This window comes from Chiloscyllium plagiosum, chromosome 21 (genome assembly GCF_004010195.1).
Source record: "Chiloscyllium plagiosum isolate BGI_BamShark_2017 chromosome 21, ASM401019v2, whole genome shotgun sequence".
Taxonomy (NCBI): domain Eukaryota; kingdom Metazoa; phylum Chordata; class Chondrichthyes; order Orectolobiformes; family Hemiscylliidae; genus Chiloscyllium; species Chiloscyllium plagiosum.
The window spans coordinates 16,422,426-16,448,017 of NC_057730.1; the positions used below are offsets into that span (position 1 = coordinate 16,422,426).

At 40.7% G+C, this 25,592-nt stretch overlaps 1 protein-coding gene across 1 annotated transcript in view; it reads left to right on the forward strand.

The window, feature by feature from the left end:
- LOC122560572 (arf-GAP with dual PH domain-containing protein 1-like) overlaps positions 1-25,592 on the forward strand; it is a 128,281-nt gene that overhangs the window by 27,479 nt on the left and 75,210 nt on the right. The window contains exons 2-3 of the mRNA XM_043711333.1: positions 17,515-17,645; positions 20,826-20,917. Of these exons, the coding sequence (XP_043567268.1) occupies positions 17,515-17,645; positions 20,826-20,917 (223 nt within the window). The remainder of the gene's footprint in view (positions 1-17,514; positions 17,646-20,825; positions 20,918-25,592) is intronic.

Consider the following 25,592-nt stretch of genomic DNA (forward strand, 5'->3'; position numbering starts at 1 on the left):
CTTTCCCCCCTTGGGGTTGTTTTAGCTGTTAATTTGTGTTAAGCGTTCTGTTTCTTGATAAAGTAGTCTGGGATGGGATTCTGAGTGGAAAGAATGGCTTAATCAAGTACAACAAAGAATGAATTTTCTGGGTTGTTTTTTGAGGTGAATTTGAATTAGTGGATTAGATTCTGGATCAAGAATGGCAGGTCAGCCAGTATCTGAGGAGCAAGAGAAATGGTGTTTCTGGCTTGACCCTTCAGGACCCTTGCTTAAAAATGTATTGCTGGAAAAGCACAGCAGGTCAGGCAGCATCAAAGGAACAGGACAATCAACGTTTCGGGCATAAGCCCTTCTTCCGGAATGAGGGTGTGCCAAGCAGGCTAAGATAAAAGGTAGGGAGGAGGGACTTGGGGGAGGGGTGCTGGGAATACGATAGGTGGAAGGAGGTTAAGGTGAGGGTGACAGGCCAGAGAGGGGGTGGGGGGGGGGGAAGAGGTCGGGAAGAAGATTGCAGGTCAAGAAGGCGGTGCTGAGTCTGAGGGTTGGGACTGAAAAGGGGGGGGGGGAGGGGAAATGAGAAAGCTGGAATCAAACCCAAGTCCCTGGTGCTGTGAGGCAGCAGTGCTAACCACTGTGCCACCCCCAAGGACAGAATCGGGCAACTGAGTCAGAATCAAGAAGTTTGCATGTTCTGTTTATTCGTGTATGTGGTAATTTCACATATCGGGAGATGACAGGGTTGCACACCAATTAGCCAACTTGAAAAGACAATGGAGCTAAACCACAACGCAGTGAACTTGTATTTTACAGCAGCAGACCGCTGGGAAGGAAAAACTTATATATGACGATAAAAGCTGGATTTGTTTCTCTGTCTGTTACTCTTGTCATCTTGGAAAACAGCATTTGGTTTGGAAAAAACAAATTGGGCAAACAACCACTTACTGAAAGTCCCAAGGTCTGCAGACTCTACTCCTGCTGAAGATCTGAGTCAACCATTAATAACTATCGCCTGAAGTTAAGAATCCAACACCTTTTTTAAGGGCTCTAAGAACTGTTTTTAACTGGGTAAATCTTTATTTTCCATGTACTAGACACAGTACTTTTATTTAATAAAAATGTGTGTGTGTGTAAATTCCTCCTTTCCTTTAACATTCAGCAAAAGCTTGTAATGAGCTCCCTCATTTTCTAGCAAATTGTACTTTAATTGAAATGTGATGGCTGTATGATTTAAAAAGAAGCAAAAATTCTAATTTGGGATATCCTGTGGTTGTGAAAGGTGCTATGTTAATGCAAGTTCATGTGAACAACAGAGTTTTAAAAGCGGGCAGCCAATTTTCTTCCTTCTCTTCCAATTGTAGCAGCAGAGCGCGGGAGAGATCGAGACAAACCGAACACTAGAAATATTGAAGCATTCGTGGGGAGAAAAACCGTTAATGTTCCAAATCAGCAGGTTCTAGTTAAAAGCTTTTGCCTTCAGCCTTAACTCTGTTTCTCTCTGTCGCATATGTTGCCTGATCTGCTTCCCCTATATTCTGTTCTTATGTCAGATTTATAGCATCTGCAGAATGTCGTGTTTCTTTTTCATTGGTAACATTGACTCCCAGACAGTGTGATGACAATGGATCTGTCACAACAGGTGATTGTAATGGGAGCACTTTAGATGATGAATCAAGAGTATTGCACAAGAATCAACTTTCACCACACTAAAGTATATTGACTCAGTGACAACACTAATATCTTTAATGAGCTGAGGAAGTACCAAAAATGAATAACTTTTTGTTTTTGCTTTTTCACTCTGACACTAGATTTAAAAAAATACACTTTTTTTTCGCAGCTGACTGGTGGAGGATGAAGTAGGCTAAATCCCATGGAAGCAAAGGGCAACCTTTCTAATCTCCTGAGTGTAGACTGTCAGGAATGTGGCTGAGTGGAACTAATGCCTCGTTGACTCCAAATCGTGTGTTAACATCATTTTAATCTTTTTGCATGGTCTCCTGATGGTATTCCTACCTCCTGTTAGAGTTAATCATTGGGTGTAGAAGTAACTAATGCTACAAGAATGAATCACTGCATCAGCTTAAAGGGCCAGGCAATGGCCAAAAAATGAGAATATGCTTCTGATAAATTAAATAAATACTGTGGAATGGTTGACCGAACATCTCAATGTCACTGACTGACTGCATACATTTAACCTTTTCAGCACCTCCCACATCACAACACCAATTTCCTGTTGTGTGGAGATATAATTTTAGTTCAGTATCGCTGAGATATATGGCATGACATTTTCATTACTGCCTCCGTTTGGACAGTGCTAGTTCTATGATTACTGAAATGACGAGAAATGGACAGTGTCTATTAAAATAGGGAGTAGGCTTTTGGTCAGCTTTATAGTTGCACCCATTACTGTTAAACTGATGGGAATGAAGAGGTGAATATAGCAGCTATTTTGATTTCAAAATGAGTGACTAATTGATGATTTATTTTATGGGTTGTGGGCATCATTGGCTAGGCCAACATTTATTGCCCATGCCTAAAGGGCAGTTGAAAGTTAACTACATTACTAGTAGGTCTGGAGTCACATGTAGGCCAGACTGGGTTAGGATGACCGATTCCTTCCTGAAAGGTGATTAGTGAATCAGATGGGTTTTTCAATAATATTCATGGTCATCATTAGACTCCTAATGTTTTGTTTTTTTTAATTCAAACTTCACCATCTGCCATGGTGAGACTTTGAACTCTGGTTCCTAGAACATTACTTGGATCAATAGTTTAGCGATAATACCACTAGGTCAGTGCCTCCAGCAGCTCCACCTAATCTAGTTTTTTTTAATATATGCTTGGTCAAGATCCAGTGACTGTACTCTTCAACCCATTTCCCATCTCCTTCCACACCACCTTCCCTTTGTTGCATGAGATGGGAATTATAGGGGCTTTCTATCTTTCAGAAATTTTACAAATAATCCTGGACTCGCAATATGTTTAAAGATGTTCATAATTTGTTAGTGTTCTTTGAAATGACCAAGAAGGTTGGCAAGAGTAGGGCGGTATATGTAGTCTAAATTAATTTCAGTAAGGCTTTTTGATAAAGTTTCACATGGTAGGCTGCTCTCATAGGTTAGATTGCCTGGAATCCAGGGCGAGCTGACAAATTGGATATAAAATAGGCTTAATGGTAGGAAACAGAGGGTAATAGTGGAAGGATGCTTGTCAGACTGGAGGCCTATGACTAGTGGAGTGCCCTGGGTCAGTACACTCTATATTAATGATTTGGATGAGAATGTACAAGGCATGATTAGTAAGTCTGATGACACTAAAATAGGTGGTATCATAGATGGTGAGGAAGGTTATCGGAAATTGCAGCAGGACCTTGATCAGATGGGGAAGTGGGCTGAGAAATGGCAAATGGAGTTCAATGTAGACTAAGTTTGAGGTCTTGCATTTTGGAAAGATAGGGGTTTCATAGTGAATGGTAGGGCCATAAGGAGTCTAGTGGAACAGAGGGATCTTGGAGTTCAGTTGCACAGTTCTCTGAAGGTAGAGTCACAGGTAGACAGGGCAGGGAAGAAGGCTCTTGGCACACTGGCCTTCATCAGTCAGGGCATTGAGTATAAAAGTTGGGAAGTTTATGTTGCAGTTATGCAGGATGTTGGTGAGACGGCACTTGGAATACTGTGTTCAGTTTTCATCACCTTTATTATAGGAAGGATGTTATTAAACTGGAAAGAGTGCAGAAGAAAGTTACAAAGATGTTGCCTGGACTCCATGGTCTGAGCTATCGAGAGGTTGGACAAGCTAGGACTTTTTTCTTTTACAGCATAGGAGACTGAAGGGGAATTTTTTTTAATATAGAAGTGTATAAGATCATTAGGTGTGGATAGGATGAATGCATTCAGTCTTTTTCCTAAGATTAGGGAATCCAGGACTAAAGGACATCAATTTAAGGTTAGAGGGGAAAAGAATAAATGGGAACCTGAGTGGCAATGTTTTTACACAGGGTTTTGCACCTGTGGAAGTGGTTGAGGCAGGTAGATTAACAACATTGAAAAGGCATTTGAACAAATGCATAGATAGAGAAGGATTTGGGCCAAGTGTAGGGAAACCGGGTTAGTGTGGATTGACATTTTGGTCGGCATGGGTCAATTTTGTCTGAAGGGCCTGTCTCTCTGCTGTAGGACTCCATGACAATCTGACAGAGTCATGATTCCAGACTTAATGGAAATTTAAAATCGTGACTCTGTATTTCAGATATTTTGGGACTGACGCAGATTGTGATAACTTGATTGTTAACACAGGTTGTTCTTGATGAGTCAGCTGTAGTATTGCCCATGATTAGATGGGCACTTGAGTGTTAAAGAGTAGCTAGTGTGGAAGTAATTGGCATGAGCCCACTCCATTCTGACCCTGAGGTGTGCATATTGCCAACTGAACCTTGGCTGATCCCATAGTGAGAATTTGGTGTGTTCAGTAAAATATTTGTCATGTGCACATTATTTGAGAATGTTTCCTGTCACCCTGGACCTGCTGCCCTCACCCCACCCCAATCCAGTGAAATCTCAACAAAAGGAGGTTGGGAAGCTCAAAATTGTGCACGTATTTCCAAAAGACCTCCATATAAAAGTTGCACCACTGCTTAATTCAGGTCTGAAATAAAATCTCTGGATGCATTTTTTTAATAAAGAAGTTTACAGGACCTCAGCACGTGCCTCTATTCTTTCATGAGGAAGGTACATTTTTAAGTGTAGTCACCGTTGTAATTTAAGTTAAACTGTACACCATGAGGGCAAATAAGCAGCAAAGACATTGCTGAACAATTATTTGGAGAAAGTGTCATGTAGTTTGTATCATGGTGCTTTATTGGAGTCCTTTACAACTATTTGATTATAGTGTTTATTACAGTTTCTGGTCATTGCATTAAACTTGCCCCACTGTTTCTGTTCCAAGTCTCAACTCTTATATATATATATTACTTTGCAAAAAGTTTAGAAGACCACACAATCTTGTGGTGGCCCCAAAGGTTTTTTTAAAACAAGCATGTAGGGTGTTGTAGAGCTAACAGCAAAAGAAAAATAGAAGTGAATCTGAAAATGTGTTAGTAATACCACCTCCTTACAAAGGAAACTTAAACTTTGTTTCCTTAGAATGTTAAAAAAAGTTTAACTACAAAGTCTAGACGCAGATCAACTTAGCATTGCTGATTCAGCATGGGGCTGTTGAAAGGGAACTGGACTGGGTGTGGCTATAGTTCCTGAAGGCTCATCTTTCCATGTATTTTCATGCTGCTGTTTCACAGCTTTGCTGAATGCGCTAAAGTGACCAATGATTTAAAAGAAGGCTTACATTTATACGGCACCTGTCACAACCTCTCCGCTCCCAAAACATTTCACAGCCAATGAAGCACTTTAGAAGTGTCATTGTTGGTGGACTTGGAGGTATATGAGCACAGAGGTAAAATCAATGACTGCAGATGCTGGTGGCCCATGTTCATGAGCCAATGAAGAGGCCAAATAATCTGTGGCTTTAGTGATAAATGCTGGCCAAAACACTAGCGGCGTACAAAATAGAAATGGACCCTTCGCTTCAACTCGTCCATGCTGACCAGCTTTCCCAAATTAATATAGTCCCATTTGTGTGCTTTTGGCCCATTTCACTCTAAATTTTTCCTGTTCATGTACCTGTCCAAATGTGTTTAAATGTTACTGTATCTGCATTTACCTCTTCCTGTCAGTTAATTCCACACATGAATCACCCTCTGAAAATGCTGCTCCTCAGTCCGTTTTTTAATTTTTCCAATCTCTCATCTTAAAATTTATGCTCTCTAATTTTGAGCTCCCCTACCCTAGGGAAAATAGCTTTTGCTATTCACTTTAAATATGTGCCTCATGATTTTGTAAACATCTCTAAGTCATCTCTCAACCTCCAGGGGAAAAGATCCCACAGTCTCCTTTATAACTCAAACCCTCAATCCCAGCAACATCCTTGTAAATCCTTTTTTTTTGCACTTTTTTCCAATTTAATAATATCCTTCCTATAGCATGGCAACCGAAACTGTACACCATACTCCAGAAATGGCCTCACCAACATCCTGTACAGCCACATGACATCCCAATCCCAATTTTTATGCTCTGTGCAATGACGGCAAGCATGCTAAACACAGCCTGTCTGTGTGTGACTCAAATTTCTAACGATTGTTTCTGAGCCCCTGTCTCCGGTTGACTGTATAAGTTCTGTTCTTTTCACTTTACCAAAATGCAGTACCTCACATTTATCCAAATTTAAACTTGGTCCAATAGATTAAGATTTTTCAGTTCTTCTTTGAAATAATACCATGGAGTTTCTGTCTGTCTGAGAACAGAAGTGGAATAGGATCTCTGCTTAATTTCTCATTCGAAGAAATAGTGCCTGTACAGAATAGCACTCTCCTGATGCTGAGCTGGATCAGTGTTACCATAGCAGTTACTGAAATCCAGCTTCCTGCTGAGTCAAACAGATTTGGAACTTCCCAACCTGTTCTTAATTTGGCCCAATTATGGTCCTTTTTGAGAGTCAAATCAACATCATTTTGCAGGCTTTAGATGTTGGGAGAGGAACAGTGCAAGTAGTTCAAAACAATGATTCAACATGAGATTTTTTTTTTGTGCACGTCTGTGTGAAAAATAAATGTAGTTCAAATTGAATTAATTGCCAAGAAGCTGAACTCTAGTTTCATTCGAGTTCTAGCAGAGATAAATTTGTCCAGAGACTGAATAGGTTCAAGCTGGAAATAAATGCAGGAATGGTCGCCAAGTGTTGATGGTTACAGTATGTTATGATTGCAAAACTTGCCAAAAGTATCCAATGAATGTCTCTGAAGTATAGCTGGTGAGGCAATCTGATCACATCCCAAAATTAGGGAAAGCTGAAGTCAAACTGGTGCTTGTATTAATCTGCAACTATACACCAAGTCTACATTTGATGCCAACGTGCACACAAACATCTCACAAAGAATTAGAGCCACTTGTTGTATTCCAACAGAGACAGCCCTACACAACACAGACCTATACCAATTGAAAGTTTGGAGACTCAACAAATGCATCTCTTTGAGATTAAGTTATTCTGACAATTGGGACAGAAACTGTATGCCTCCAGTGAACCTTGCTTTATTCCTCATGTGTGTTTCAAATTGCTGGCTGTGCCCAATTCTTGGGTTGCGACTATTGGTGGAGATACCAGCTGCTGCCCAACTGTGGTGCTGTCTGCTGTCAAGATGATTTTATAATGGAAATGAACCCAAATACAGTGGGTTACATCTTGTGTGATGCTGCTATTGCTGTCTTGTAGTTCAGCAGTCTTCTGTAGAGGCACCACTGCTTTTTTCCACAAACCAGAAATTGCCAGCAAAATTCAGCAGGTCTGTGGGGAGAAAGCAGAGTTAACATTCAGCATCTGGTGACTCTTTAAGAAACTAACTTTCTGCACCTGCAGTTCTTAGTTTTATATTGTTGCTATTTACCATTCTTTTTAGTCAAGAAAGAATATTGGAATCCAAATGGTACCAATCTCTAGGTCCTTTTGAGTACTTCAGTCTGTCTTGTAACAAAATATTAGAGACCGCTATTTAGATTAGATTCTCTATAGTGTGGAAACAGGCCCTTTGGCCCTACAAGTCTCCACCGACACCTCTATCCTGACTAATGCACATAACGCTTTGAGCAATTTAGCATGGCCAGTTCACCTGTCCTGCATATCTTTGGATTGTGGGAGGAAACTGGAGCATCCAGAGGAAACCCATGCAGTCTCAGAGAATTTGCAAACTCCACACACAGTTGCCTGACGTGTGAATTGAACCTGGGTCCCTGGCACTGAGGCTGTAGTGCTGACAACTGAGTCACTGTGCCATCCCCATATTTGACGTTTTGTTGTGATTATGTTTGTGTTCTATGTTGTGAAGATGTGGGTGTACTGTACCTTTAAGAGCATTAAAAGAAACAGAACTACCTGACAGAACCAAGTGTTCTGAATGAAAAATAATGTAACATTTGGTGGAATAACTTGATTAGCTGGTTGCCTGGAAACAACAAAACAGATTCTAATTAGGCCAATCAGTTTAAACTATACCCCGGAAAATACCAAACTCTAATCCAGTTTGAATTTAATATATTGACAATTTTAAAAGCCAGTGACCCAATCTGATGCTTTGGGGGTATAAGACCAGGGAAAATTGATAGGAAATTGCCAAGCCAATGACATCTGCGCACTGCCCAGAAAATAGCTCTGTTTTAAAAAGGTACCTTTATCCATCTGTAACCTCTGTTATAATTTAAGAAATAATTTAACTAACAGCCATTTACAAGTCCTCACAATAACCTGTCTGTTATCTTCCCCTCTATAACACTAGTCCAATAAAATGCCCGATTATGATTTACACAACAAAACTTCTCATCTCAAAACTGAGCAGCTTTCATTCTCCTGTTTTTCGGTCTTTTTGTCGTCTTGGGGATGCTGCGTCAGAGGTTACTGATGGATAAAGGTACCTTTTTTTTTTAAGAGCGTTATTTTCTGGGCAGTGTGCAGATGTCATTGGCTTGGCAGTTTTCATCTCAACAGTTCAATTTTCCCTGGTCTTATACCCCCAAAGCATTGAATTGTGTCATTGGCTTTTGAGATTGTCACTATATTAAATTCAAACTGGATTGGAGTTTGGTATTTCTCTGGGGTATAGTTTAAACTGGCCTAATTCGAATCCGTTTTGTTGTTTCCAGGCAACCAGCTAATCAAGTTGTTCCACCAAATGTTATGTTATGTTTTTTCTTTCTTCTTTTCCGAACACTTGGTGCTGTCAGGTAGTTCTGTTTCTTTAAACTTTCGTAAAGGTACCGTACACTCTCGGCTTCATAAATAGATGTTATGTTGAGTGAGTTTTCAAACCTCACCATGAAAGATTGTGAATCTTAATGTTTTTTTTTAAACCAGATTTTCATTTCGAAGAGGAATTGCTGCATCAGTAAGACTTTTTTCAGTTTTTTAAAAAAAAACAAATGGCTAATGTCCTTTTTAAGAAAGGGAACCTGTCATCCTTGGCCAGCTATGACTTCAGTGCCACAGTGATGCGAGTGTCGCTTAACTTTCTGCTGCCTGGCAAGCCGACAAATATCGAACTGCATGATTTTTGTTTTAGAAACCACTATCCTCATGATGTAGGTGGCAGTAGTTACAAAAGGTGACCCACCATCACATCCTTGGAGCATCTGATGGGCAATAAATACTGGCCTCTAGCCAGTGACACCTACTCCCTGGTAATAATAATTTTTGTTTTTATTCTGGTGCAGCTTTCCTGGGTGAAGAAGCAGTCACCGATCCCGGCTTGTTACAAATTCTGGCTTGTACCTATTAATCAACAAAGGTCAGATGACATTGTCAGCTCCTCTTTAAGTCCCACGCTTTGAACAGCTCATTCCAATACAGACTTGATGATGCACACATTTGCCTTCTTCAGCAGGAAAAAAATTGGACTTGTCAGGATGCTTGGCAATCTCTCAAAATCCATTGGTTTCGGAGGACATGCATTAAAGAGGGTTTCATCTCCCTCGAGTATATTTTTTCTATTTATAAAAACAAATCCCTTTCAAACTATGTCTGCATTAAGTGCAGTTTAATTTGCTCATAAAAACTGTTACAGAACTTGGAGCCAAGAAAGGAACTTAATCCATTTAAGTCAAACCCAGCCATCGTTTTAATAAATTATACAGAGGATGGATGTTGTCAATTTCTGTGTTTTAGTAAGTGTCTTCGGAATGTGGTCAGGACTTTCAAAATCTATTTTTATTTATGGTAGTTTTATTTTTGAAGACTGGAGTCCTGTGCTGATTTGTGTTTCTCACTATGGTACATTTGCTGGTTGTTTTTTTTTTACTCCACCTTCTCCCACAATTAAGTGCACGACTTGCATTTCTATGCTATCTTTCGTGACCTACAGAGGCAGAATCTAGTCGAGATGGCAGGGTTTTCTGTTCTCCGCTAGAGAGCTGACGAGAATTGAACACCATCCCGTCACTTTTTTTTTTTTTGGGAAGGCCCACCTCATCTTGTACCAACCAGGCACGTAACAGGCTTCACTTGTGATGCCTTGTTATCAGAAACTGCATGATAGCTCAGTTGCACGCAAATGAGGGAGTCAGAGGGGAGACTGGATCAGCAGCCCACTCCCATCCTGAAACTGCATCCCTCGATGGGCCTTTCAACCAGGGTCTCCTGTCCCTATATCTACCCACACATGTGCATATAAACACAATCATGTGCTTGCTCTATTCATCACTTGGCAAACCCCTGTCTCTCCTGGATTAATTTGAAGAGTGTTCGGATGAGGCTCTTAAATGGGTATCAGTTGCTTACTTAAGGGGCCTCAATTAGCAGTGAAGTTAGACAATTGTGTGTGGGGCTTCTTGCCACTTGCTTAACAATGGAAACATCGAAGATGGGAGAAGGAGTAGACCATTCAACCCCACGAGCCTGCTCTGCCATTGAACCTGATCATGGCTGATCAACGAGCTTAATACCTCACCCCTCCACCCCATATCCCTTGATCCTTTGAGCCACCAGAGCTATAATTATTTCCTTGAAAACACTTGATGTTTTGGCTTCAATCTCATTCTGTGGTAGCGAATTCCATAGGCTTCCTACTCTCTGGGTAAAAAAATTTCTTGTCCTCTGAGTCTAAAAAGCTTACCCCATACCCTTTTAAATTATGATCCATGGTTCTGGACCCCCCCACCATTTGGATACAGTGTACAGCCTTCCTGCCATCACCTGCTATAGACCTGTTAGAATTTTATAGGTTGCTGAGATTTCCCTCCCACCATCTCACTCTTCTACACTCAGGCAGGAGAATAGGGACGCCACCAATTTCCTGAGTAAATCCTGTTCCCATACCATCAAACTTTCAATTGCAAACAATTCCACATCGAATATCTTAAGCCTAATTTATGGTCAATAAAGTACATTTTTGTTGAAACGTAAGAAGTGAGACAGCCAACTTGTACGCAAGTCTACAAATAGTAATATGATATCAGCCACGTGATCTGATTGAAAGCTTCTTGGCTGAGGGATGACTATTAGCCGGGACACCGGGGATATGACTAACAAGAGGAACGTAATGGTAAGCAAACCCATTGCTTTAAATGTGGCAGTGTAATCGTTAAAATGGTCAATCGCTTCCCTTGTTTGCCGCTACTCAGATTAGAATGCACTTTCTCTAAGCCTCTTGAATGAATTCCAAAAGTAACCCATTTATAATAAAAAGTATTTTTCCTCAAACAATTGGGGGAGAAAACTGGTTAATAACTAAGCCATAATCTGGCATTTGAACTATATCCTCCTTTACCCCAGACAAACATATCGTTATTCACTTGTGTCCAATGAAACTCTCCAGAGATGGTATCTTAGAATGAAAACAAAAGTAAAGAAAACCCTTACTGTCCAGTGGTCTGTTCAACAAGGATCAAGTTTGATGAGTCTTCCCAAACGCTGAGTCTTGTTGACCAAGCTCACTCACTGACATCCATGGAATGATGAGTTTTTTTTTCTTGTCATCTTTTAATTTGGCTGGAAATCCAGTTAGACCTAGGTTTTTTTATTAGCAGTTGCAATTAAGTTCTTGAAGGGTTGGCAAAGCTTGTCCTAATATTGAGGGGTGGAACTTTTTTTAAATAAAAATGGGTACCTAAGTTCAGTAAGGAGTGAGACTGAAGGCTGCATCTTTTGTACTTGCTTCCTGATGCTGTACCGTTTTCCAACTGTTCATCGTATTGTCACTGTCCAAGCGCCCTTCCCTGGGTTTTGACATGCATAGAGTTCAAGAATACAGCTTTATTGATATCCTCCAGTTTTCATTTCTACAAAGTCCACAGATTAGATTCCCAAAAACACAGCTATCTTTGGGATAGTGCCATTGGACCTTTTTTGAATTTTGAAAGGGCTTCGGTTTAACATCTCTTTGGAAATGTGTCACGTCTGACAATGTAACATGATCTCTGAGTGCTTTAGGAACATTAATCTAGATTTTTGTACTGGAGTCTCTGAAGGATGCTTGAACTCCTAATCTGATTTAGAGGCAAAAGTAGTATCCACTGATGTGGTTCTGTTCGCCGAGCTGGAAGTTTTTGTTGCAAATGTTTCGTCCCCTGTCTAGGTGACATCCTCAGTGCTTGGGAGCTTCCTGTGAAGCGCTTCTGTGGTGTTTCCTTCGGCATTTATAGTGGCCTGTCCCTGCCGCTTCCGGTTGTCAGTTTCAGCTGTCCACTGTAGTGGCCGGTATATTGGGTCCAGGTCGATGTGTTTGTTGATGGAGTTTGTGGATGAGTGCCATGCTTCTAGGAATTTCCTGGCTGTTCTTTCTTTCGCTTGCCCTATACTGGTAGTGTTGTCCCGTCAAATTCACAACAACGAGCACCCGAGCTACAAATCTTCTCTCAAACTTAGTATCCACTGAGCTATCTGACGTCACAACAGTGTGAACAAATGGTCAAATACAAAGTTATTCAATATCTATCCACTGGCCCTATGCTAACGCCTTATTAGAGATTATGGTGCAGTACAAGTTCATTTTATTCAGCAGCTGGTAGGCAGTGAAACTAAAATGAAACCAAAGGCTCCCTTACTTCACAAAATCACAAGTTAACTTGAAATCTAAAACATTTCAAATGTGGTTTTGATTGAGATATAACTATGAATTATTCAGTCCATTAATTTTGTGACTTGATAATTTATAACAGTTGAATTAAAGGATATGATCTCATTCTATGTTTTTGGTAAATGCACAATAATGTTAACTCACAGCTGCACTGTACTTTTCCAGATGTTTTAATTTATTGAATAACATCTAAAATCTAGATAGAAATAAAATTATGGATTTTCTTAAAGAAATGAACGGTCTTGAATTATATATGCCTGTGTGCACGTGGTAAGGCATATATAAATTAGGCAGTGGGGTTAGAGTTGGCATCACTCACCTTCATTTCCCCATTTGCAATAGTTGTTGTCTTCATAGTCTTGATGGATAGGATAAATAGGCAAAATCTTTTCCCTGGGGTCAGGGAGTCCAGAACTAGAGGGCATAGGTTTAGGGTAAGAGAGGAAAGATCTACAAGAGACCTAAGGGGCAACTTTTTCACAGAGAGGATGGTACGTGTATGGAATGAGCTTCCAGAGGAAGTGGTGGAGGCTGGTACAATTGCAACATTTAAGAGGCATTTGGATGGGTATATGAATAGGAAGGGTTTGGAGGGATATGGGCTGGGTGCTGGCAGGTGGAACTAGATTGGGTTGGGATATCTGGTCGGCATGGACGGGTTGGACCGAAGGGTCTGTTTCCATGCTGGACATCTCTATAACTCTATAGATTACCAGAACAAACATCAATATTAGTTCACTATATGCTGGCCAATGCCTCTGATAAAACAAAGAGGGAACTTTTAGGCACGTTCATTAGATATGAGTGTTTATACTTTGGATTGCTATTTCAAGACTTCATGAGCCTATCTGCTGATAAACTGCTGTGACGACAATATATGAACATTATCTCCTTCTCATTTGTCAACCTTGATGGATGACAATCCATTAATTAAGAGCTATCTTGTTCTAAGTGCTTTGTGGCAATTGTATTGAAATACCTTTAGTACTGGTCAGGACACTTCCAACCAGCAGAAAAACTATAATCTCCATTTATGTGACTACTTTTTCAATAAAGTAAAGCATCCCAAGATCCTTCATAGGAACATTTATGAAAACAAAATTTGACACCAGGGCATATGGGTCAAATGTCCAAAATCTGTTCAAAAAGGCATATTTTAAACACTACTGTTTAAAGAGGAAAATGACCGTGAGCTGAAGTTAAGGGAGCTTTGAGCTTTTGGAAGCTGAAGGCATAGCCACTATTGATGGAGTAATTAAAATTGGGGATGCTTAAGAGACCAGAATTAAAGAAGCACAGAAATCTGAAAGGGTGGATGAGACCACAGTGGTAAGAAGGTGCAACACCTTGTAGGAATTTGAAAATGAAGGTGAGCATTCTAAAGCTAAGTCATTGTTTGACTGGGAGCTAACTGTAGGTCTGCAAGCACAGAGGTGAAAGGAGAACAGGGTCTGATGTGAGTTAAGACACTGGCAGAAGGGGTTTAGATGATCCTAAGCTTACACAGGGTAGAATGTGTGAGACCAGTTAGGAATAGGTTGAAACAGTCAAGGCTGCAGGTAGCTAAGATATGAATGAGGGTTTCAGCAACTGATGAACTAAGATGAGTGAAATCAGGCGATTGATGCAGAGGTGAAAGTTGACAATCTTACTGATTTTTGCAACTATAAGGTTGGAAGTTCATCATATGATGACAGATTGTTGTCAGGGAGGGAGATGGAGACTGTAGCTAGGAAGCACTTTTGAAGATGGGATGAAAATGACAGCTTTAGACTGGAGGAGATTTTGGTTTTGTAATAGTTCAGAGTGCAACACATTAGATCAAGTTCAGGCTCAGCCTTACAAAGGCTTAACACTGAATCCATTTATGTTTTAGAAACAAACTCTGGGCAATGTTTGAAAAAAGTCACTCTGCTTTAAGTTAGAGGTGAATGTTTCTGTAAATATATAACTTTCAGCGATATAATACATCAATCCCATTGATTTATATGGACTCCAGTAAGGCGTTCGACAGTGTCCCCCATGGGAGACTGGTTAGCAAGATTAGATCTCATGGAATTCAGCAAGCCATTGGATACAGAACTGGCTTGAAGGTAGAAGACAGAGGGTGCTGGTGGAGGGATGCTTTTCAGACTGGAGGCCTGTAACCAGTGGAGTGCCACAAGGTGCTGGGTCTACTACTATTCATTATTTATACAAAATGATTTGGATGTGAACATTGGAGGTATGGTTAGTAAATTTGCAGATGACACCAAAATTGGAGGTGTAGTGGACAGCAAAGGAGGTTACCTCCAAGTACAATAGGATCTTGATCAGATGGGCCAAAGGGCTGAGGAGTGGCAGATGGAGTTTAATTTAGATAAATGTAAGGTGTCACATTTTGGGAAAGCAAATCAGCGCAGGACTTATACACTTAATGATAAGGTCTGGGAAGTGTTGCTGAAGAAAGAGACTTTGGAGTGCAGGTTCATAATTCCTTGAAAGTAGAATCGCAGATAGATAGGATAGTGAAGAAGGTGTTTGGTATGCTTTCCTTTATTGGTCAGTGCATTGAGTACAGGAGTTGGGAGGTCATGTTGTGGCTGTACAGGACATTGGTTAGGCCACTTTTGGAATGTTGTGTCTTATTCTGGTCTCCTTCCAATCGGAAGGCTGTTAGAACATAGAACAATACAGCGCAGAACAGGCCCTTCGGCCCTCAATCTTGCGCCGGCCTGTGAACTATTCTCAGCTCGTTCCCCCTACACTATCCCTTCATTGTCCATGTGTTTACCTAAGGATTGTTTAAATCTCCCTAATGTGGCTGAGTTGACTACATAAGCAGGGCATTCCATGCCCTTACCACTCTCTGCTTAAGGAACCTGCCTCTGATGTCTCTTAAATCTATCACTCCTCAATTTGTCGTATTGCCCCCTCATAAAAGCTGATGTCGTCGTCATCATCCTTGGAAAAAGACTTTCACTGTCTACCCTATCTAATCCTCTGATCATCTTGTATGTCTCTATCAAATCTCTCTTAGCTGTCGTCTTTCCAGCGAGAACAGACCCAATTGTCTCAGCCTTTCCTCATAAGACCTTCCCTTCAGACCAGGCAACATCCTGGTAAATCTCTTCACCTTTTTCAATGCTTCCACATCCTTCCCAAAATATGGAGACCAGAACTGCACACAATATTCCAAGTGTAACCACACTGGCTGGCATTTTGTATAGTTGCAGCATGATATTAGAGGGATATGGGCCAAGAGCTGGTATATGGGATTAGATTAGGTTTGGATAACTGGTCAGCATGGATAAGTTGGGCCGAAGAGTTTGTTTCCATGCTGTACATCTCTATGACTGTATGATTAAGTGCAGTTGGCATAAAGCTATTTGCTTTAGGACCAGTGTATGGAAGGAAAGTAGGGCTCTTGTGGGATCATTGCAGTATCCCTACCTCTGTGCCCGGAGGTCCAAGTTCAGTCCCATCTGTCCATAGGTATCTCTGCATATCAGAGCAGGTTGATTGAAAATGTCTATGGAGAAATATTGTGTGATGAGGATTACGTGCCCGTAACCAAATCTGCCCTATAGATCTTGTATTCTTATGTATGTTTTGGGATGGTGACTGAGATCATTCATTGGGCAGCAAGCTGTATGACAGACTGAAATAACAACACAGTTGGGGAGTTGGCTATTGACAGAGGAGGGAAGATCTCCGATTAAAAAGGCAAATACTTATTGTTGAACAACTGTCTTGTGAATTGGACAGGTTGGACTGCTGACTGCTCACCAGTTCATTTCAGAGCAATATCTTCAGTCCTTTTCCAACTTGCTGCTATCACCCTCCATAATCCCTTTTCTCCCTTGCTTATGACATTTAAATACACTTTCTCTGTCTCACATAGCCCTGCTTTCCCCACTAAGATGTTAAAATGGGGATTCGGTTATGGTGATGCAATTGAATGTCAATGGGAGATGGTTAGATTCTTTCTATTTGGTGATGCGAATGTTATTTGTCATTATTGCTCCAAGCCCAAACTATTTTCTGGGTCTTGTTACAGATGGACACAGTATCTAAGGCAATACAAATGTGCTGAACGTAGTGCATTCATCCACAAACACCCCACCTCTGACCTCATGATGGAAGGCTGATGCAGTTGAAGCTGGTTAGGATGAGGATTAGAATCTTGATGAAACAGACAGCTGAGTTAACCAACTTATAAATAAATTAACCATTTGATTCTAGTTTAAAACTAAGGCTTGACTCGTTAATTGTTAAATTGCAACATTCAACGTAAAATGGGTGGGGGTTAAAAGAGTTATTAAATCTGCAGTTCACATACTATGCTGTTGGCAAGCCATGCGTATTTGTGATAGAGGATTGACACCTATTCAGTCAAACTGCAAAAACAGATTTGAACTTCTGTAAATGTTGGACCAGCAAAATATTTAAAGATATCTTTGATGTTGTCACACTGATAGTCTTCTGATACCTGTTAGAATATTTCAAAGAATGGCATCTTAGCACAAAGCGTGATGGAAATATTGACACCTCTTTATTTAAAAAGCTGTTCAAGTCAATTGACCACCTTTTTCAGAACTGACATTGGAAGATCTTTGCATTAAAGAATAAGAATCGAAGGTGGGTAAATGGAGTTTGGGTCAGCTATTATCTAATTTAAAAGCAGAATAAGCCTGAGATGAGTAGCTTCTTGTCACTATGCTCCTAAATTCTTAAGCTATTACTTGAGAATATACTTCTTAAATCCCAGTGTCACATGGAAATGGAGGGAATATTGATTTAGAAGAAAAGACTAAGTATAATAATATATTGTGGCTCTCACTAATAAATTAGTGGCAACTTCATGGAACCTTTAATCTATTTTTCAGATCGTGACTGGGCATCTTATACTCTTGGAATTTTTATCTGTTTAAATTGCTCAGGAATTCATCGAAACATCCCTCAAGTTAGCAAAGTGAAATCTGTTCGGTTAGATGCCTGGGAGGATGATGAAGTTAAGGTAGGTGTTTGAGTTGAAATGTTTGCACAGATTTTATCTGACAGATTTGGAGTTCAGCTTCTTGAAATAAACTTATCGAGCTTTCAGCACAACATTTGTTACAACTTATCAACGTCACATGAATTGTGATCTGAATTCTAGTTTTAGTGAGCAAATGATACAAACAAATTTTACCTATCCATGTATGACCCAAATTTATCCCATACTATTTTAAGGCTGCCTATGGCAGCAGAGTAATGGTTTAGGAATAAATCAGCTATGTTTCTAACAGTTCAGCCTGCAGAAAATGCACAAAATATAAGTGGGAAATTAAGTGTGAATGTTGATCAAATGTGGTTGCTCAATTCTTGAGCAAATTCAAGACCGAGAGCTTGATAGAGTTTTGAGTACTAAATTTATTAAGGGATATAGGGACAGCGCAGGAAGGTGAATTTAAATAAGATCAACCATGATCTTACTGAATGGCAGAATAAGGTCAAAAGATCGAATGACCTCCCCCATTCCTATTTATAATGTATTTATTTTCAAAGACCTTCTATTCATTCTGGCTTTATGTAAACAATAAGGATTGAATGTATGGATTTCAAACCAGGGTTGATCACGTGTGTCTATCTGGATGTCACACCCTCAACAGAGAGCCTGACATCTCTCCAGATCAAGGGTTGGCAACCCTTCAGGATTTCCAGGGAATCTACAGCAATTAAAGACCAATCACCCAGGGAACAGCTGCAAGCAAACTAGGGGAAACATCATTGAGGCAATCAAGTATTTTTTTAAAAATCTGAATGGGGTGGCACAATGGCTCAGTGGTTAGCACTGCTGCCTCACAACGCCAGGGGCATAGGTTTGATTCCACCCTCAAACGACTGTGTGTGGAGTTTGCACATTCTCTCCATGTCTGCATAGGTTTCCTCTGGGTGCTCCAATTTCTTCCTGCAGTCCAAAGGTGTGCAGGTTAGGTGGATTGGCCATGCTAAATTGTCTATAGAGTCCAGGGAAATGCAAAGTTATGGGGATGGGTTTGGGTGGGATATTCTTTGGAGGGTCAGTATGGATTTGATGAGCCATATGCCCTGCTTCCACACTAGTGAGTCTATGTTGGCTCTTGTTTATTTGATGAAAGTTTATGATTTATGTTTTTAAAATCATTTGTGTTAAGTTTGGATCTTCGGATTTTGAAATAGTAACATGTTCTTTTCTATGTCTGAACAAATTAATAATTAACTTGAGTTTCTGTAGCCATGCTGATTTTAAAAAAAAATAATTTGAGAGCTAGTTTTCATCAATAATGGGTTTTTCACTTACCTCAGGAAAGTTTGACCGAGCAAGATAAATAATTGTACCTCAAGGTTTCTGTTAGAAATTTCTCAAGTTTCTTGTTTTTAAGCTATTTGTGCTCACCCAAGCTTAGAACTCTGATTTTCAGTTTTGAACAATTCTGTAGAACCTTTAATGTATAAGGTTGCCTCTGAGAAAGGGAGAAGCAAGTTGGATTTGTTAACACTAGACCTTGCAGTAACTTAGAGTTAACCTTGGAGTAAGGTGTTGGTGATAGTGCAGACTGGAAGTGTTTGTTAAAACCCTAAAGTGATTATTTAAAGCTTGGAACATCTATGCTTCATATGGAGTAATCAGATTTTCCAGATGGGGATGTGAAGTCCAATTCAACCCATTTGAGGTGTGAGGGAAAGGGATTTTCTAATTTGAGTACCACACAAGAGATGCATTGGGTGCTGTGCAGGGGAGTTTTAGGATCTGTAAAGGAGTTTTTGGGATTATTAGGATTATATTTCACTGTGTTTCAAAACATTTTAAGTTTGTCTTATGAGTAATTAGTCTGGTTTATCTATTTCATTTTTATGCCTTTTACTAAATAAATTTTTGATTGTTAAAATTAAATCTACAACTTTGCATGCTCACGTTTCAATGAGATACCACCTCATTAAAATCAAAGCAAAACAAAATGTGGTCTATCAAGCCAGATTTCATTCTGGGATCGGACTTGTCTGGCAAAAACATCCACTGCGATCGCAACATTTAATTATGACAAATAATTGAAGAAAAGGCTTTTTGCTAACTGCGAGGAATGGACCTGTTGGGTCATGAAGCAGCTGTTCACTTTCTAATTGGTCATGTGAAGGCAGCGTACTGGAAGGATGGACAGGATGATGACTAATGGCAGGAGTGTGGGATTTGGGTGTTTGGAGGCCAGAAGTCACGTGACGGCACCTCTGGGAATACACCCATCCAGAATTGACAACCTTAATACCACTAGACCATCACCTTCCCTTCAGCTTATCGCTAGACTATTAATCTAGAGACCCAAGTAAAGTTCTGGAGACCCAGGTTCAAATCTTGTCATGGCAGATAGTGGAATTTGAATTTAATGGGAGTATGGAATAAAGTGTCTAATCAAGATCTTAAAACTCCAGTTGATGGCCAAAAAAGATCCATCTGGTTTACTAATGCCCTTTAAGGAAGGAAGCCGATGTCCCTATCTGGTCAGGCCAACATATGACTCCGGATCCACAGCAATGTGGTTGACTCATGATTGGTAGGCAATAAAAATGCTGGCCTGGCCTGGTCAGTGATGCCCACATCCTGTGAATGAATGCAAAGAAAATGTATTTCTCTTACTGACCTGCTCAAAGAGCATTTTTCCATAGCTGGGCATGGCGAATACAATTGTACAATGGTTTGTTACAGCACCAGTAATCCAGGGGCATGACCAAATCCCACTAAACTGGCTTGGTAATTTTAATTCAATTAATTAATTCGGAAATAAAAAGCTAGAAAACTATCATAAAGCTCCTGAAATTATCATCATAACTGTAGTCCCTTTTTAGAAATGAAAATTTACTGTCTTTAACTGTGTATGTGACTCCAGGTCCACGATAATGTGATTTGGGTCCTTTAATTGTCCTCTGATCTAGGTCAGGTTATGTTCAAGAAGGCAGTTCACCACAAACATCTCGAGGAAATTAGGAACAGGGCAATAAATTACCATCCCATGAATGAATAAAAAGTATAATTTGCTCATCTGTTTTCCTGGCTGTGTGACATTTAATTGTAACGTGGGCAAATGGGGGAGGGTGGGTGTGGAATCAATAAGTCATTAGACCTTCAGAACCCAAATGAAAATCAATTGATTCAAAACTCTGATGTTTTCTCTTTTTGTAGTTTATGGCCTCTAATGGGAACACTGCAACCAAAGCAAAATATGAGTCGAAGTTGCCGGCATTTTATTATAGACCAACGTTTACAGATTGTCAGTAAGTAATGCAGTCAATAAGTAAAGTGTATCTCTTGACTGTTCAGGTTGCATAGTATCAGCAAAAGGCAGCATTTCATCCGTGATTTGTTATGTCTTTTGGATAATGCCCTATCTGCCTCATCAGTTGGACTGAAAAGATCCCATGGACATGGTAGAACTCCCCTGTTCTTTTGAAACAAGTGTCCTGTACAAAATTTATCTCTTCGTCATCATCAGGAAAAACAGATTACTTGTTGATTCTATCCTACTGTTTCTGGGACCTTGTGTATAAACTGGCATACTTTTCCATTAGAGTTAAAAATTACACAACACCAGGTTATAGTCCAACAAGTTTAATTGGAAGCACTAGCTTTCTCAGCGCTGCTCCTTCATCAGGTGGTTATGGAGTGCGTAATTGTAAGACACGGAATATATTCCAGGAGTGACTGGACATGATGTTTCTTGATTTGGCTTTAAAGCACTTGAGAATGTCTTAAGGTCATGAAAGGCACTATATCAATATAAGCACTTTCTTTGTAAATTCCCCAAAGTACCAAGAGTGGATTGATAAAGAGCATGTTCAGCTTATCAAGATCTCTTGGTAAAGTAAAGATCTCTTTACATTAAAGAGCTGCCTATTGATTGTTGGACGTGTAACATTGCTTTGCTACAAACACAAAGACTTAGTACATTGAGTTGTCATCAGACTTGCAACATTCCTTTACCCTCTGGCTTTGAAAAGTATGTTCCCAACCTTATTTTTACTCAGAAAATCATCTTAATTTAAGTGTAATGCTGTGCAAGGATTGCTTCAAAAGGTTATCAGTTAAATTTTTCATTTACACAGCTCCCTGCCTCACCAATTAAAGGTACTGACTAGTCTGGAACTGTACAGAACAGAAAGTTGCCAAACTCCGTCCCTGGACTGTGATGTGCCAGCTGATCACAACAGTGGTGAATAGGATGCCTGTGTTCCCAATCACTGAAACTACATGGTGGGGAAATTGTGGAAGAATCTGTTTCTCTCACCATAATGGGCATTAGGGTCATGTTTTTCACTAAGTGGGTGTGTACTCATCTAAAACTCTGCACAATCCTAACTCCCACTGAGCCCCATTCACCCAGCTTCCTTGTACTCACTCATCTACATTAATAACATCTTGATTTTTAACACATGCATCCTTGTTTTGAAATCTCTTGCCTTTTCCTATCTCTGTGATCTCCTTCATCCTCTCAATCAAGGTTTATCTAATTCTGGGCTCTGGAACATCTCTGGGTTTAGTTGCTTTATTAGTAGTGACTGTGCCATCAGCTAGGAGAAAGGTGAGGACTGCAGATGCTGGAGACCAGAGTTTCCAGCACCACATTTTTCAACTCTGTATCATCAGCTGCCTGGGCCCTGAGCTCTGGAATTTCCTCTCCAACCCTCTCTGCCTCCCTGTTTTTTTCAAAGACACTCCTGAAGTCCAATGTCTTTAACCAACCTTTTTTGGTCTTGTGTTCTAACATCTCCTTGTGTGGCTTGGTGTCAATATTTGCTTGATAATGTCCCTTTGAAATGTTTTGTGACATTTTCCTACACTAAATTGTGATTTAAATACAAACTGTTGTTAAAACAGATTTACTATATTTGTGTGTTTCTTGGCCTGAACTTTGGGTGTGTGTTCACAATATTCATTTTAGAGTTGTACCTACTTCTTTCATTCACACAGGTGCTATTCTCTCTCGTTCAGGCTGTTGGTCCGTAAGAACACGTGACTTGCTACATTGGTGAAATCGCTGCTTTTATTTCAAATTCTAGACAGAAGAATATAAAAGGAATCTCTTCGACTTAATTATTCCAGTGTGCACACACTTTCACTGAAAGAATCTCTAGATTTCAGTTAACAGTATGAAAATATAAAATCCCTTTTTTATAATGTCCCCCTTGTCCCTGAATGTTAAGTTGACAGCATCTGTCTCTAGAGTGACCTGGGTTATTCAGTTTAAAAACAGAGACATCAGTGAAACAAGTTCAGCAACTCTTACATAAGATGAACTTGTCAGTAGCTATAATTGCCATGGTTTATTCAAGTGATATGCAACAAAAAGAAAATTTGCTGGAAAAACACAACAGGTCTGACTGCATTTGTGGAGTGAAAGAAAGGTTAATATTTTTGGTCTGGTAACCCTTCTTCAGAACTGATTATAGCTAGGAAAATGTTGGTGTATATATGCTGAAGAGGGGAGGAATAAACTATAGATGAAGCCCAGAGAAAGGGAACAGCAAGGGAGACAAAAGAATAGGTAATAGTCCACCTGAGAGAATCAATAGCTGCTAATGGGAACAATCCACTGTCGACTACTAATGGTCTGTTTTTGTCAGTTTGAAGTGTTGAAAACTGGGGAATCCAGAATTTGATGCTGTAGGTGCTGCACTGAGATCCTGCTCTTTGGATTATTAAGACTTGATGCCCTGACAGCCAGGTGCAAAAGATTCCATGGTATTTGGAGGAAGTACAAGGGAGTTTTCCATGGGGTACAAATCAGCGTTGACATTATTAACGTGACAGATTATCACGTCATTTATCTGATTTCCATTTGTGGAAGAATGCTCTATAGATATTGACTGCCACAATTCTGACAATGATTCTTTGCTTCAAAAGTGACTAGAAAGCACTTTAGGGCATCCTGAAATTATGAAAAGCACAATATAATTTAAGTTTTTTTTGTTTTGATGGTTGTCCTTTCTCTTGCATGTTCCTCACCGATCTAGTCTTCACCCTTGATAACTTACCCTTTCAGTCCTCCCATTTCCTCCAAATGCAGAGAATGGCTGTGGTCACTCTGATGGGTCCCAGCTACACCTGCCTCTTTGTCGGCTATGTTGAACACTTCCTCTTCAGCCCCTACACAGGCACTGTGCCCCAACTCTTCCGCCGTTACATCGATGACTGCATTGGTGCAGTGTCCTGCACCCAGGCTGAACTGGAGCAGTTCATCGACTTCACTCGCCACTTCCATCCCACCCTCGAATTCACTTGGTCCATCTCGGATACCTCCCTCCCCTTGCTGGACCTCACCATCTCCATCTCAGATGACAGTCTCCAGATGGACGTTTACTATAAACGCACAGACTCTCTTAATTACATCTCCTCCCACACAGCATCCTGCAAGAACTCCATCCCATTCTCGCAATCCCTCCACCTCTACCACATCTGCTTGGATGAGGAGATATTCCACTCCCAGGAATCCCAGATGTCCACCTATTTCGAACAACATGCTTCTCCCCACTCTGCCATCCAGACAGCTACACTGCACTGCCTTCCTTCCCTCTTTCACTTTGCTCCCACCTCTCTAAACGCAATAAAGACAGGGTGTCTCTTGTCCTCACCTGCCACCCCACTAGTCTCAACATCAATGCATTATCCTTTAAATATTTCTGCCAACTCCAACTTAGACCCCACCATCACGAACCTCTTTCCCTCCCCACTCCTCTCTGTCGTCCGCAGGGATCATTCCCTTCGCCAGTCTGTGGTTTGTCACGCGCACGCACACGCACACGCACACACACCAGCCGGAGAGGACGCATACCCTGCTGGCACAAGACACCCCTCACCCCCATCCGAGGCCTCACATAATCCTTCCAGGTGACACAGGTTCACCTGCCTCTCCTCCAACCTAATTTACTGCATCAGGTGCTTCTGATAGGGCCTTCTCTATATCAGTGGGAGATGAAACTTAAACTAAAGGAATGTTTCATCAAGCATCTCAGCCGTGTCACCACCCATTTTAATGCCCCTTCCCAGTCCCTTTCCAACATGACCATCCTTGCCTTCCTCCATTGCCACAGCGAATCAGACCACAAATTGGAGGAACACCACCTCATCTTCCGCCTGGGCAGCCTGGAGTATTCAACATTGGAGAACTCAATCTCAAATAACCTCCCTTCCCAGCCCCTGCCCCTCCCTTCCACTCCTCTGATCGACCCTTCCTTCCAACCAGATTCATTCCTCCCATTGACCAATCAGGTCGTACCCTCTACCTGTCTTCCTCTATCCCAACCTTACCACAATCCTATCTTCCTTCCCCCCCCCCCCACCCCCTTTATCTGCAGCTCGCCTTACACACACCCCCAGTCCTGAAGAAGGGTTACACTCGAATCGTTGACTTCTCCACCTCCTGATGCTGCCTGGATTGCTGTGTTCTTCCACCCTCCTGCTTGTCTACCTTGGATTCCAGCATCTGCAGTTTTATTGTCTCTGATAGCATCACCTTGGCAATGACACATGTCCAACCTGGGAATTGATGTTGGGGCTGAAATGTATTTCAGTTATGTCATTTTTATTCGATTCACATGGAGACTCCCATGTTCCAAGTAAATGTTTTACACCATATTAATTCATTTTCTGATGAGAATTGTTCTGGGTGATGGCTGGTAAGTTGCACGAGGCCTAATGTGAGTGCTTTGCACCAACAGCATCTGCCACTGATTAGCATTGTGCTGGGTTTCAATATGGAATGAAATACTGCCATGAGACTCTGTTTATGTGACATGGGTGTTGAAAGAGGAAGTGGTAGAGAATTGTTTATTATGCATTGTTCTGCCTGAGGAAACAGTCACAGTTTCATTATTGATGTGAAGCCAAGTAATGCTCCAGACTTATTGTACGAGATGCTGTTCCAGGTTCAGCATAGCCAAGCTTGTCAATTTT